The 15,467-nt window shown below is 37.3% G+C and overlaps 1 protein-coding gene and 1 long non-coding RNA gene across 4 annotated transcripts in view; one reads left to right on the plus strand and one right to left on the minus strand.

The window, feature by feature from the left end:
- TMEM161B (transmembrane protein 161B) overlaps window positions 1-1,417 on the minus strand; it is a 70,183-nt gene extending 68,766 nt beyond the window's left edge. For all 3 annotated transcript variants that reach the window (XM_034656470.1, XM_011232792.3, XM_034656469.1), the window contains exon 1: window positions 1,286-1,417. Coding sequence is in view for 1 of the 3 variants with exons in the window: in XM_011232792.3 (XP_011231094.1) it covers window positions 1,286-1,288 (3 nt within the window). In the remaining 2 variants the exon portion in view is untranslated. The remainder of the gene's footprint in view (window positions 1-1,285) is intronic.
- A 35-nt stretch (window positions 1,418-1,452) lies between these two features.
- LOC105240386 lies at window positions 1,453-3,706 on the plus strand. The gene is made up of 2 exons (XR_002144017.2): window positions 1,453-1,593; window positions 1,784-3,706. It is a non-coding gene; the product is annotated as an uncharacterized LOC105240386 (long non-coding RNA).
- The last annotated feature ends 11,761 nt before the right edge of the window (window positions 3,707-15,467 follow it).

Genomic DNA, 15,467 nt, shown 5'->3' on the forward strand with positions numbered 1-15,467 from the left:
CCTAAGAGTCATAGGTTATGTTAGCTGATAGAGTGCATTAGAAACCACGTTATTTTGAAGTTCTTTTCTTTCACATTAAGTTTCTGAAAGTCATTCAAAAGTCCAACATCAAACACAATAGCTGAACAATGTCAACATCTGGTCCTGAAAAAGCATGGTACACTGAGGCTAATTTCCAAGACAGAATGCCCTCCGGATGAGAATTTGAAATCTTTTATATAGTCAAATAATTGACAATGCTGAACTTTACCAGACTCCTGTGATCTTGGAAAATAGCAAAGGTTAAGAAATACCCCCACGCCTTTTTGCGCTCTGGAAAGGGCTTACTGCAATGAACGACCGGTCCCCCACAGGACTTAGGTAAGACTCAAAGATGCCCCACTTGTTTACCCATGACAAGGTCAGAGACAAAGCCTGCAAATTCCCATTTTTCGCTTCAAAAATGACTGGATGAATGGCATGTTCCCATAGATCAACTGGAACAAAATATTTGTTATTCAAATTCTGGTTAAGATCCTCTTTCCCCAGGTTCCTGAACTTTGGCTCATGCTCGGTCTGAACCAGCATAAAGTTTTCTGGCCTGAGGGTAAAACAATCAGACGTACTCTTCAATGGTACTTCCCTTTCATCTCCCTTCCCCACACTTAGTTCTTTCTAGGATTGCTTTACCCCTCCCTAATAAAAACAAAAACCTTTTTGCTTAACCTTTGAAACTCTTGCGTATCTTACGGTTAGGGCATTCTTCCTATTTCCCCGAGCCCCTGCAATACCCATTTCCAATAAAATCTCTAAGTCTGAATCACCCTTCCCAACTTCAAAGTTTGAAAGATAAGCTGACTTTGCCCTTTCTCTTAGTGACAGGTGTTGCTCTTCTACGAAAGGATCCGTTGTGTCCACCTCGAAAAGCTAAAGGGATTTCTAAGATCTTAAGTTCTTGGCTACTACCAAGCAGCTGAGAAAAATGGAGGGGCGGAGATGATCCACCCGGCAAGGTCAACTCTGAGACCACCTGGCGCCACACACCGTACACAGCGAATGGGCCACGAATATTCTGGCTACCTACTCCATACTCCTAGACAGATTTCACGGTTGGGCAGCTCAGATGCCGCTTCCTCAAGGGCCCAGGGTCTCCGGGACAGGTGGAGAGTCCTGTCCCCGCGGTTCATCCCATTGCTCTCGCCCGCTCCATCCTCAGCTAGGCACCCGACTGGCTACCTTCACAGGACTAACCTCCTGGCCCCTAGCTTCCCAATGTTGTTACTCCAGCCTTCACAGGAAGACTCACCATGGCGCCAAGGACAGGTCGTGGGCCGGACGCCCTGGAGTCCCCGGACCGTCCTGGACCTTCCCTCCCCACCCTGCAGCCAGGAGCCTCTTAAACAACGCGAGGGAGAGAGTTTTCCGGCTCTGACGGAAGTTCTGCCCGCGCGGGACAGGAAGTCCCTCCCCTCTCTTGAACGCCGGCGACCCCACGCCACGCAGAGGTGAGGATACGCAGGACGTCCTCTAATGCCACTTCCGTGGGTGCTAGGTTAGAAGCTGGGGGCGGTGCTGACCTTGAGAACGCGCGAGGGAGGCGCAGGCGCAGCACAGGTAGGTGGGCGGGCGGCGCGCGGTTGCAACGCCTGTGAGGATCCGGAGGTAGGTTGGGTTGTTCGGGCCGAGCGCATCCTTGCCCTGGGCGGTGAGGCAAGCGCAGGTTCGTGAGCTGGGTGGGAGCCGACCCCAACAGTAATTGCTTCAGCCGAGCCACGCCCTTTCTTTTTACCTTTTCCTTTTCCAGGCTGACCGTCCTTGGACACTTCCGGATCTCCACAGACCTGTCTGTTCCTGTGTCGTCTCTTTCACCTGCTTTAGTGCGTCCTGCAGCTCTCCCCTTCCTCAGGGCAGTGGAATATGATACTGAGACATTTCTTCTCTATTCATATGTACTGGTGGAAACCAGAAGAACATCTACCAAGACCAGAGAAACCAGGAGGAGAATTCTGCCTATTGGAAAATACATTCCAATATGGACGGTTTCCTTTTATTTAAAAAAATATGTATCAGCTGAAAAAACGTGAAACCCATGTACCCCTTAAATTTGTGTTGTTTTCCTCAAAATTTGTACCCTTCAACTCTGCCTTTTTATTTGGCTATAAGTCACAGTACTGGAGGCAGGGTTGAAGTGGATATACAGAACACCTTTAACCCAGAAATTAGTCTCACAACTTGGGGATCTTTGCTTAAGTCGTGACTGTATCTACAATTTCATTTATAGTATCTCTTTTTGCCACTGTCTAGTTTTATCATAAAGCTGGAATTGAAGAGCTAAACTAGGAAAGTTTCACAAGAGGTTAAGAAGTTTGGGCAGGTGGGCGTGTCTATGGGTGTTTGTTTCACCCTCCTTGTCAAAGTACCTGGAGAGCATGATATCCAATCTATAAATGGTTAGAAGACCCTTGGAATCACTTCTTATCCAGAAGCAGCATGCACAGGGCAATTGCTTTATATTAGAAAGGCGGCTAGAGACTGAGTGTATAAGTTGTTTTTACTTCAAATTTTCTTCTGGGGGGTGATGAATAATGTGGCAGACAAGATAGAGGAATTATTAAGTACTAACATTGGAAACAGCTGGAGGTGGGGAAGGGCTGGGAAATAGTTCATGAAACAGACCTGCTGAGAATCAATCCAGAACTTCCCTGAGGGTTCTACCTCTGCTGTATAGGGACCACGTTGTAAATAGACAAGCCCCAGGGCATCTGCAGATGCTAAGCGTGGTAGAGAAGTATTGGAGTCGTTCTGCTTGTGTATCTGTGGGAAGCAGCTGCTATCCTTGAGGACGAAAAGGTGGAGAAGGAAACTGGCTATCAGTCTGTCAGTGACAACATATTCTGTGAAGTCTTACTCTTTCATTTCTGACACTTTGGTTCTTACATCAGTCCTAAACCTGGCAGCCTCATTGAGGTTCACAAAGCGTCTCCTCCTATGTGACAATAAGACTGGAATTATTATCAGTATGGAATCCATTCCTGCCAGAGTAAAGCCACAAAGGAAATCACAGTCAGTATTCGTTATCTGCTTATCATTTTTAATAGATCATGGGGTTCTGTGTTCCTTATTTGGTATTTGACAAGTTCATAAATAACCCTTGGTTAATATCCTTTAATATTCCAATTTCTATTACAATGTGAAAAATCTGTTACAAGTAACGTTTTTTAAAGATTAAAAGGCATACCATATGTTTAAAAGCAGCATCTCCCAATGTTTTTTATCCCACAGAATAATTATAATGTTTTGTATTGTTTACATGTGTTGAAGTTGAGCGATTTACCTATTTCCATTTCTTAAAGTAGATGAGAGTCTTTGACAGAGATGCAAGAAAGGGGAAAATTACGAAAGGGAATGAAATATGTGCATGATGGAGATTAGGAAGAAATTCAGTAGTCTTAAAAGGGAATTAGGAGTCCAATCGTCTTGGTTAGCAACCAATTGAGTTGTAATTCCCTGAGTGAGAACTGTTCTCAAATACTTAAGAACACCAACAAAAAGTTATGTCCTCCTTCAACACCCACACTGACCTGGAACATTTTCAGCCATTAACACCTATCACTGTTTTAAAGGCCAGCTCCATATTCTTTGTAAAATGTTTTCCTGATTAACTCCCCTTCTGAGAAATTTCTATTACTTTTTCTTTTCTTTAATAAATATGAATATTATGTGCTTATATGGTGCCTTTGTAATTTCTCCCCAGTATATATTGTTTTTCTAATTAGACACAAATGCCTGGAAAGCTGGGACCTTCTTTTTGTGTCGAACACCTCCTTCTCCTTAAATACCATTTAAATGAATGTTGTGGACAAAATCACTTCAGTTATATTGCTCTTAAAATGCTTTATGGACAAAAGTGTTAGTTGTAGCAATACTTACAATGGTAAAAAATTAGGAACAATCATGGGGCATCTGGGTGGCTCAGTCGTTAAGCATCTGCCTTCTGCTCAGGGCGTGATCCCAGAGTTCTGGGATCAAGCCCTGCATCAGGCTCCTCTGCTGGGAGCCTGCTTCTTCCTCTCCCACTCCCCCTGCTTGTGTTCCCTCTCTTGCTGGCTGTCTCTCTCTCTGTCAAATAAATAAATAAAATCTTAAAAAAAAAAAATTAGGCGCAATCATTAGCAATTAGAGATTGGTCAAATTCTATCATGTATACTTACTGGAATATTATTTAGCTACTTTTTAAAAGTAATTAGTCTTTCTAATGGAAAAAGTTTATTTTCCAAGTTAAAAGAGCAGGCTACAAAATTGTGACCAGTATGCTTGCTTTGATGTGAAAAAAAGAAAAAAATCCTAGACATAGAACAAAGAGTAAAAAAGGAAGTAACCAAATATATCAATCACCATTCCTAGAATTACCTTCTAAACCTTTCTGTAAGGGGGTAATTTTAAAAATTTTATTTTCTTTTATTTAAGAATGGATGAAAGGAGTTTCTTTTCTTTCTTTCCCAAAATTATGCTTTGTAACCTCTCTATAATTCTCATCTTCGTAATTTGGGAAAAACAAAACAGACATGCTTTTCAGAAGTATATTGCAACCCTCTAATAATTCAGTAGCCTCCTCTGAAACTTTCCATTATTTACATATTACCATACTTAAAGCTAGGACCATACCACATACCTAATTAGAATAACTGCTGCAAATTTTACACAAATTATACAATGCACATTTTCAAGGATCACTAACATAATACATAAATGGGATTCTGGTATCATTTGATACCTTTTGCTACTAGGAAAGTCTTTAAACAACCAAAACCAAGAGCAATAAGCAAACAAAATCATAAGAAAATACCTGACTGTTTAAAACCTAAATTAACTTTTTCCATTCATTAAATATTTATTAAAATAGCTATCTACTTTGTCCCAGTCACTGTTCTAGACTTGGAGAAACAATAGTGAATAGAGCAGACATAGTCCTTACTATGAGGGAATTTACTTTTTAGTAAAATACTTTTTAGTGGTAATTGACCATAAATAAAAATATAAGGTAGTAATAATCCTAGGCAGTGAATTAAAGTAGATGACTATTTTAGATTAGGTAATTAAGGAAAGCTTCTAAGAAAGTGCCATTTAAGCTCCTATTTGACAGGAAAATCCAGCTTTGCAAAAATTGGGGAAATCATGCTTGCAGAGGGGACAATAACGCAAAACCTTAAGGCATGAACTAATTTGGACTATTTCAGGAACCAAAGAAGCCTACCTGTTTGGAGCATAGTGACTAAGAAAAGAATATGTTTAGGGGGCATTGAAAGCCAGAAAGGATTTGGATTTTATTCTGAGTGTGATGAGAAAGGCATTTTAGGGGCGCCTGGGTGGCACAGCGGTTGAGCGTCTGCCTTCGGCTCAGGGCGTGATCCCGGCATTGTGGGATCGAGCCCCACATCAGGCTCCGCTATGAGCCTGCTTCTTCCTCTCCCACTCCCCCTGCTTGTGTTCCCTCTCTCGCTGGCTGTCTCTATCTCTGTCAAATAAATAAATAAAATCTTTAAAAAAAAATAATAAAATAAAATAAAAAATAAAAAAAAAATTAAAAAAAAAAAGAAAGGCATTTTAACCTAAGGAGTGGGATGAAATAATATTTTTTAAATCTACTCTGATAATATTTTTTAATTGAGGTATTTAATCCACTTACATGTAACACAGTTACTAATATGGGTGGATTTGAATCTATTAAGGCATTATTTGCTCTTTATTTGTCCTATTTCGATTTTGCCCTTTTTTTGCATTCTTTTAGATTAATTTTTACTTACTCTATTTCTCCCACCCCATCAGCTTGAGAGTTAAATATTCTTTTAGTAGATTGTATTGTACCTCTTCCTGGATGATATAACAACCTGAGAACACATCAACTTCATTTACTACCCCCTACCCCTACCACATGTTATATACATAGTGTATACTTAATCTCTTACTTAATGTCTTAAATTCCTCAAGACATCATTTTTATACAATTACTGTGCATTTATATTTACTCAACCATTTACCTTTGTCTCTTGTGCTTTATGACTCCTTGAGTTTCTAAGCTTCTGTCTGGGATCATATTTCTTCTTCCTGAAGAACATGCTTTAGTATTTCCTTTTGAAAATGTCTGCTGTTGATAAATTCAGTTTTTGTATCCTGAAACTATTTATTTCACCCTCATTTTCAAAGAACATGTTTACTGAATTAGCAGCTATTTTATCATTTTGAAGATACATTGCATTGCTTCTGGCTTCCATAATTTTTTTGAGAAATAATGTCAGTTTTATTTTTACCCCTTTAAAAGTAATCTCTTTTTTTCTCTGGCTGCTTTTAAGATGCTTGTCTTAAATTTGAAGCAGTTTTATTATTATCTAACTAAATGTTTTGGGTTTTCTTGGTTTTCTTTTTGAGGTTTGCAATGCTTGTTGAGTCTAGGATGTGATGTTCTTATTCTGTTTTGGAAAATTCCCAGCTCTTAGATACTGCTTCTCCCCCATTCTTCCCCCTTCTCCTCTCCTTCTAGTTCTCCACTTAAATGTATATTAGATCATTTCACATTATCCCTTACATATCCATTCATTTGTCTCTCATGGTTCATTCTGGATAATTCTTACCTTTTGAGTTCACTGTTTCCTTTTGAATAGTCTCTAATCTCCTGTTAACCCTATCTGTTGAATCATTTATTTCAGTTATTACTTTTTTGGTGGTTGTCAGTTTGGGCATTTCTGTTTGTTTCTGTTTTATGTCTTCCAGTTGTCTAGCAGTTATCTATTTCAATCTGATCTTTTATTTTTTCAAACACATAAGCATAATTATTTTAAAACCTGTGTCTAGTAATTATGGGGTCTGCTATTATCCGAAGCTCCTTTGTTTCTTGTTGTGGTTGTTGATCATATTGTCTCATTTAGCTATATATATTTTCTCTCATATATATTTTTTACATTTAATTATTTAAGTAATCTTTACACCCAACGTGGCGCTCAAACTCACGACCCCAAGAACATGAATCACATGCTCTTCTGATTGAGCTAGCCAGGGACCCCTGTTACTTGTATTTTTTATTTTGTATTACTTATGTTATTTTTATTTATTTATGTTTATTTTTATTTATAACATTTTGTTAAGTTATGTTGTTATTTTTTATTGAATGCCAGAACGAGTATGGGAAGAAATTATACTTTGAGGTCTAAAATGATATTTTCTGCAGAAAGGATTTTATGTTTCTTGGCAGGGGTTTTGGGCACTAGTAAGCTGAAGTCACTTTAACCAAGTCAGTGATTGAGATGATTAGACTCTGAGCAGGTCTACTTCTAGTTCATACTTTTTCCCAGGATATAGATCTTTGGGGTCTCAACTTGAAGCCTGTAGAGTTTACCAGAGCAGGCCCTGAACTCCAGTCTTTGCCTTTTTAACTCCATGATTTAGTCAGAAGCTCTATTCAAGCTTCTTGGCCATCTTCTCAGGAATCAGCAGGTACCTGAGTGGAAAAGCTAACATGAATGCTGGATTCAATAACTCTTTTTTTCTTCTGGATTTTCCACTGCCTCATTAGCTCTCTAATGCTGTCAGATGTTTGTTTTATATTTTGTCCAGCTTTTCTAGTTGTTTACAGAAGGACTATTCTAAATTACCAAGTCCATCATTACAAAAAATAGAAATAAAAATATTTTAAGTACACATGAACCATTTATGAAATTTAATCATAAAAAATCTTTTAAATTTTAAAAGAATTGGTATTATTAGATCACATTTTTAAATCACAGTATAATTAATTTTGCAGAAATCTAGGAAACCTCATATATTTGGAAAATAAACTCATTCCCATATAAGCTGGATCAAATGCAAATAGGATTCTTAATGAAAAATAGAAAATGCATATTCAGAATTGAACAATGACAGAAATACTACATAATGCCTATAGAATGTAGACAGTACTTATAAGGAAATTGAAAACTTTAAATATTAAATTAAGGAAGACTGAAAATTATAGATCTAATAATCTGTCCTAAACCTGAGGGATTAGGAAAAGAATAATGGAAATAAAATTAATGAATAGGGGGGCCTGGGTAGCGCAGTCGTTAAGCGTCTGCCTTCGGCTCAGGGCGTGATCCCGGCGTTCTGGGATCGAGTCCCACATCAGGCTCCTCCGCTGGGAGTCTGATTCTTCCTCTCCCACTCCCCTGCTGTGTTCCCTCTCTCGCTGGCTGTCTCTCTGTCACATAAATAAATAAAATCTTTTAAAAAAATTTAATGAATAAAACAAAAAGCAAATATTCAATACAGAGAGGCCACAAAGTCAGACGTTTTACCTTTTAATAATAATACCGACAAATCTTTGACAAGATTACCCAAGAAAGAAAGCAGACACGAAAATATTAGAAGTGAAAATGGGGACATTATTACAAATGCTGGAAAGAATGAGGAAATATCATGAACAATTTTATTATGACAAATGGGACAATATAATTGAACTAGATGGTTCCCAGAAAAATGTAACTTTTCTAAAATTATTCAAGAAGAAATAGAAAATATGAATGGTCTGATCACTCTGTGAGCGATTGAATCAATAGAAATTTTTCAAAGAAGAACATATTGCCCAGAAAAAGACTTTGAAAAAATTAACATAGACATGGATAAAACCTTTTGCCAAATTAGAATAAAACCTACAACAAACATATTTAACAATGAAATTTTTGGAACAGTCCCTTAGAATCAGGAACAAGTACCATATTGGAGATCCCAGCCAACATTGTATAACAGTAAAAACAAATACAAAGATAAAAAGATTGAAAATGAAGAAACAATTTACAGATAAATTTTAAAATAAGATTTTATAATGATTCTGGATATAATGTTAATTTCCAAAAGTGAATTGTATTTCTCTCCAGCAGAAATGAACTGTTAGAAAATGATTTTTTAAAAGATACCATTTACCATATCATTTTGAAAATATGGATTACATAGGAGTAAATTTATGATTTTAAATTTTTTTCCTTCAAGGGAAAAAATCACAAACATTAAAGACATCAAAAAATGTCTAATAAGAAAAATAAACCGTGTTCAAATATTTAGAGACTCTAGAGTTAAGATGGCAAATCTCCCCCACAATGAAAGCAATTGCATTAAAAATCCCAGCTGAGTTTTTCCAGAAACTTGACAGGCTAATTCTGAAGTTTCTATGAAAGCACAAAGGATCAAGAATTTCAAGATACTCCAGAAGCAGATTTAAGATGGGGAGAGTTAACTTGTCAGATAGCAAGAACTATAAAATTATACTAGTTAGGTGTTAATAATAACCAAAAGGTGGAAACAACACAAATGTCTATCAGCTTACCAAAAGATAAATAAATGTGGTATATCCATACAGTGGAATATTATTTGGCTATAGAAAAGAAATGAAAAGAAATGAAATACTGATACCTGCTATAACATGGATGAAGCTTGCAAATCGTATGTTAAGTGAAAGAAGCCAATTATAAAAGACCACATTATGTGATTCCATTTATATGACATTTCTGTAATAGAAAATCTACAGAGACAATACATTAGTAATTGCTTAGGTGAGATTTAGGGAGATGGGAGCACAGGGTAGTAATAGCTAAAGGAAACGGGGCTTCTTTTTGAAGTGATGAAAATGTTCTAAAGTTAACTATGGTAATTGTTGCACATATTTGTGAATATCCTAAAAAGCATCTCATCTTAACACTTTAAATGGGTGAACTGTATGGTATGTGAATTAACTCTCAATAAATCTGTTAAAACTATAGTAATTAGGATAGTATGATACTGTTTAGGGATGGAAAAAATTATTTATACTGGAATACAACTCTAGAAAGAGATGTAGTCTTATAAGGAATCTTGATTTAAGACAGAGATGGCATTGCAGGCCATTAGGAAAAGCAATAGCAAGTCAATAAATGGTGCCAGATAAATACATGGAAGAAAATGAAATTGGAACTCCCTATTTAATACCATGCAGAAAAATCAGTTCAAGGTGAATTAAAATTTAAATATGAAAGGAAAACCCATTAAACCTTCAGAAGATAAGATACAAGATTTTCTTTATGATCTTATGGTAGGGAAATGCAAACTCAATACAGAAAAAAGAATTATATTCAAATGCATTAAAAACCTCTGTTTAAAAGACACTATAAGGTCTTGGAGTAGCAGTTGATTTCAGTTAGGCACAGGAAATGTAGAAGATGAGCCTGGAACATTTTGTTTTGCAAGATAGCAAGTAAGCTATCCCAGAATCATGTAAAATAGATTCAGGAGATAACTGAAAAGCATTCCACTGGCCAAACATGGGACAGTTTTACTGTCAATAAGGACATACAGGTTTATAGAAATTCTGATATCCCCCTGAGCACAGGTTGGAACATATCAAAGCAGTGGATTAGAACATATCAAATTATCTAATGTCTTTAAATCCATGGGTTCATAATGACAGTAAAACTAACAAAAAACAGCTACTCGGTCAACACCAGGGGATGCCCTGAAATCAATTCACTATTTTGAAAACCAATAAAAAAAGTATATATTATAAAATCAATCAAGCATTTGTCCTGCCTTTTTTATGTGCACTATACCACAGGTAACCAAATAATCAATGAGGTTAAGTTTCTCTATATACATGTATTAATACATGTATTAATGAATGAAGATAGAATTAGAAAGTTGCCATTTTGAGATCCCTAACGAATAAATAGGTTTATTCATTGTACATCAACAGCTACTAACATGATGAGCAAGGAAGCTTTATATGGAAAACACATCATCACCTACCAAAAAATCTTGACAAAAAAATTGAAGCTGGTACTAGGAAATATAGAGAACACGTTAAACACCATGGCTATACAATCAGGAAAATCCAATCTATGGAAAATCATGGGACAAATTAACTTTAACAAATACATTGCAGGAGAGAGAGAGGATAGAGAAAATCATAGATTAAAAGAGACTTATTTAAAAGACATGTAGGCTGCCTGGGTGGTGCAGTTGGTTGAGCCACTGTCTCTCAGTTTTGGCTCAAGTCGTGGTCTCAGGGTCGTGAGATCGAACCCCACATTGGGCTCCCTGCTTAGCGAGGAGTCTGCTTGAGACTCTTTCTCTTCCTCTGCCCCTTCCCTTTTGTCCACACACATGTGCTCTGTCTCTTTCTCTGTCAAATAAATAAATAATTTTTATAAATAAATAAATAAATACATACATACATACATATAAAGTGGTGCCTGACTAGCTCAGTCAGGAGAGCACATGACTCTTAAATCTCAGGGTCATGAGTCAAGCCTCATGTTCGGCATGGAGCATACTTAAAAGTAAAATAAAACAAAAAAATAAAAACATATGAAGTGGGGTGCTTGGCTGGCTCAGTTGGTAGAGCATATGACTTCTGATCTCAGGGTCATGAGTTTAAGGCCCCACGTTGGGCACAGAGCTTGATTAAAATAAATAAATAAATTTAAAAATAAAATAAGATATATAAAGCAATACATGAACTTCCATTACTTATCTACCGTTGTACAACAAATTACCCCAAGAATTAATAGTTTAAAACTGAAAAAATACTTATCTCTTATAGTTTCTAAGGCAGGAATCCAGGAATGGCTTCGCTAGATATTCAGGGCCCAGAGTTTCTCATGAGTTTCCAGTCAAGCTGTTGGCTGAGCTGCAGTCTTCTGAAGGCTTGACTGGTGATAAAAGATCCACTTCCAACATGGTTCACTCACAGGGCTGCCTAAGTGTCCTCACAACATAGCGTCTGGATTTTCCCAGAGCAAGTGATCCAAGAAAAAGGAGAAGCCAAAGCCGCTCAAAATGATATGCCATCACTACTCCTATACTCTATTGATCCCACAGACAATCCCTGATGCAGTGAGGAAGGGAACTACCACAATCTGGGCTCCAAAGGTTTATTCTTCCAATATTCAAAATACACTCATCCTGTCCCAAAGCCCCTTAAAACTCTCATCCTATTACAGCACCAGCTCAAATCCTAGAAATATAAATCAAGTTTAGGTGTGGATGAGGCTTTTCAGGTATACTTCCTTAAGCACAGCTCCTTAAATGGAGTTCCTCTTGATCTGAAGACCTACAAACTAAAGACACAGGATATCTGCGTCCACGCCCGTAATGTAAAATGGATAGGGTAACAACTCTCCTGTTCAAAAGGAGGGAAATAAGCACACAGGTTGACAGAAATTACAAAATCCACCTGGGATCAGGTTGGCAGTTCCTTGATAAAGATTCAAGGCCTGAGAGTAATTTTCCATGACTCTTCACTCTGCCTTCTGATCTCTTGGACCCACTCACTGAGTTATCCTTCTTTATCCATGTTTACAGCTCTGTAGTTGTCTGCTTGTTTTCTGCCTATAGAAAGTTGGATGTCCGAAAACCTCATTTCATTTGGTATTCTGTTCCTTTCAGTACAGGCTGGAAAACAGCTGGGCAATATAATTCTCTCTCTCTTTTTTTTTTTAAGATTTTATTTATTTATTTGACAGAGAGAGAGGCAGTGAGAGAGGAAACACAAGCAGGGGGAGTGGGAGAGGGAGAAGCAGGCTTTCCACTGAGCAGGGAGCCTGATGCAGGGCTCGATCCCAGAACACTGGGATCATGACCCGAGCCGAAGGCAGACGCTTAATGACTGAGCCACCCAGGTGCCCCAATATAATTCTCTTTAAAAAGTTTCTTTTAAAAAAGTATATTCTGCTAATATAATTCTCTTATAAACTTTGTGGGTTTCCTGTGAATTTTAGTTGAGTTCATGCCATTAGACAAAGCAACACCAATAACTGTCTTCCATATAAACCCTTCTCTACCTTGCGAAGATGCACCACACCCTTGAATTTAGAAGTCTTCTAATTTGATTGAGAAGTTCTGTGAGGCACACCCTTTTTGTCTGTATGAAATTACTCTGAGGTGCCATGTTAGATCTTTCTGAGGTCTAAAGAGCCTTCCTTACTAACTACACCCTCAACGTCATATTTTCCTGTTAGTCCCTGGATGTGTTCTTTGTTCAGAGCCATTTTCTAATTTTATCATTCATCATTCATTACCTGGAAAGGTTGGGAATCTTCAACTCTGCAAGTTCTGTCTCCTTACGCTTTACCAGTCCTTCCTTTAACTTATCTCCCTCCTTTCATTTTACTGTAGGCAACTAGAAGAAACCAGGTTATATCTTTAACATCTGGCTGGAAAGCACCAGTTTATTAGGCATATTTTCTACTTTACATATGACTTCAGCTGACAAATTTGCTAAACTTTCTGCCACTTTCCTCCAATATTCAGTAAGACTTTTCTAATCTGTTAAGACCTCATCTGCCACCTCCTCAAAGTTATCAAGCATCTATAAACAAATTTTTTCAAGGCTTTTCAAATTTTCACTAACACTGTCCTCCAAGTCCTTCCACTTTCTGCCCACTACCACTTTCAAAGGCACTCTTCCATTTTAGGTATTTGTTACAGCAGTACCTCATTTCCAGGTACCAAAATCTTTACTAATTTTTATTGCTTTAATACAAACTGCCTCAAAACATAATATTTAAAGCAACAGACATTTCTTATTTCATGCAGTGACTGAGGGTCGGAAATCCAGAAGCGCCTTAGCTGAATGGTTCTAGCTCAGGGTGTCTTGTGAAGTAGCAATCAAGCTGTTGGTTGGGCTACAATCATCTGATGGTTTAAATGGTCCTAGAGGATTCACTTCCAAGATGGCTTACTGTTGTGGCTATTGCCAAGATGCCTCAGTTCTTTGTTGGCTGCTTGGCATAATACTTTATTTCCTCAGCACACCAAAGAGCTGTCTGGCTTCCCCTAATGCATGTGATTCAAGAGAGAGGGGCAGAGGCTACCATGGCTTTTATGTCTCTTTTGACCTAGCCTCAAAAGTGACATATCATCACACAGCTATGTGAACAACAGGTTGATCACACATACAAACTAAGATACAATGTGAGACGGAATTATGCAAGGGTGTGAATACCAAGGAGTGGGAATCATGCGGTGTCACTTTGGAGCCTACCTAACACAGAATTTTGTCTGGATCATGATTCAAACAAACTTAAAAAAATTTTGTGATAATTAGAAATTTGAATGCTTACTGAATATTGGATGACATTATGGAATTATAAATTATTTATTATGTTCTAATAGCAATTTTTAAAGGCCCTTTATCTTTTAAAGATACATATTGAAATATTTAGAGATATAATGATATAATATGTGGGATATACTTTAGAATAATAAGAAATGGGGAAAGTGGGTGGTTGTATAAATGAAGCAAGTTTGGTTATGAGTTGATAATAGTTGAAGCTGGATAAAAGGTAAATGGGAGCTCGTTATTCTATTCTGAATACTTTTATATATGTTTTAACATTTTCTGTAATAAAAAGCCCAGAAAAAAAAGGACACCAAAAGGAAAGTAGAAGACAAGCCATAAACTGAGAGAAAATCATTACAACCCTTATTACTAACAAAAGGATTAGCATTCGCATTGTGTAAACAACTACTACAATTTAATTTAAAAAAAAAAAAGATAATGCTCTACGCCACACCCCACTACCCCAAACAGGCAATTCATAGAGGAGGAAACCTGACGAAATGCTCAAATACAAGGAAATGCAATTTCACACCTACCACATAAGCAAAAATTTAAAAGTCTGACAATATCCCAGAACACATACTTTGCTATTTAGAGTATAAATGGATACAATCAATTTGGAAAACCATTTGGCATTATCTAGTAACCTTGAAGAGGTTTATCCTCTATGGTCAAGGAGAAGTGTTCCAGGATATATAAGAAAGAAAATTTTTAACGGTATTATTTATAACAATAAAAACTAGAAACAGTTTTTGTCCATGTCCATGTCCATCAACAGTAGAATGGTTAAATACATTGTGTATACTCATACGGAGAATACAACTGTGGAAAAAATGAGTTTCAAATCCATGGACATGGATGAATCTCTAACAATTTTGAGCAAAAAAGCAATTCACAAAAGAATATTACAGTAGGATTCCACTTCTATAAATTAAAGAACCAATAAAAGTAAACAATATGTTCGGGGCGCCTGGGTGGCACAGCGGTTAAGCGTCTGCCTTCGGCTCAGGGCGTGATCCCAGCGTTCTGGGATCGAGCCCCACATCAGGCTCCTCTGCTATGAGCCTGCTTCTTCCTCTCCCACTCCCTACTTGTGTTCCCTCTCTCGCTGGCTGTCTCTATCTCTGTCGAATAAATAAATAAAATCTTTAAAAAAAAAAAAGTAAACAATATGCTGTTTAAGAGGACTGGTGATGGGTAGTGCAGAGGGCACGTGTTGCATGGTGCACTGGGTGTTATACGCAACTAATGAAGCATCAAGCTTTACAGTGGAAACCAGGGATGTACTGTATGGTGACTAACATAATATAATAAAAAAAATTAAAAACAAAAGAGTACAAGCATAAGACACAAATCTATAAATTAAAGTGAA

This window comes from Ailuropoda melanoleuca, chromosome 3, assembly GCF_002007445.2.
Source record: "Ailuropoda melanoleuca isolate Jingjing chromosome 3, ASM200744v2, whole genome shotgun sequence".
NCBI lineage: Eukaryota > Metazoa > Chordata > Mammalia > Carnivora > Ursidae > Ailuropoda > Ailuropoda melanoleuca.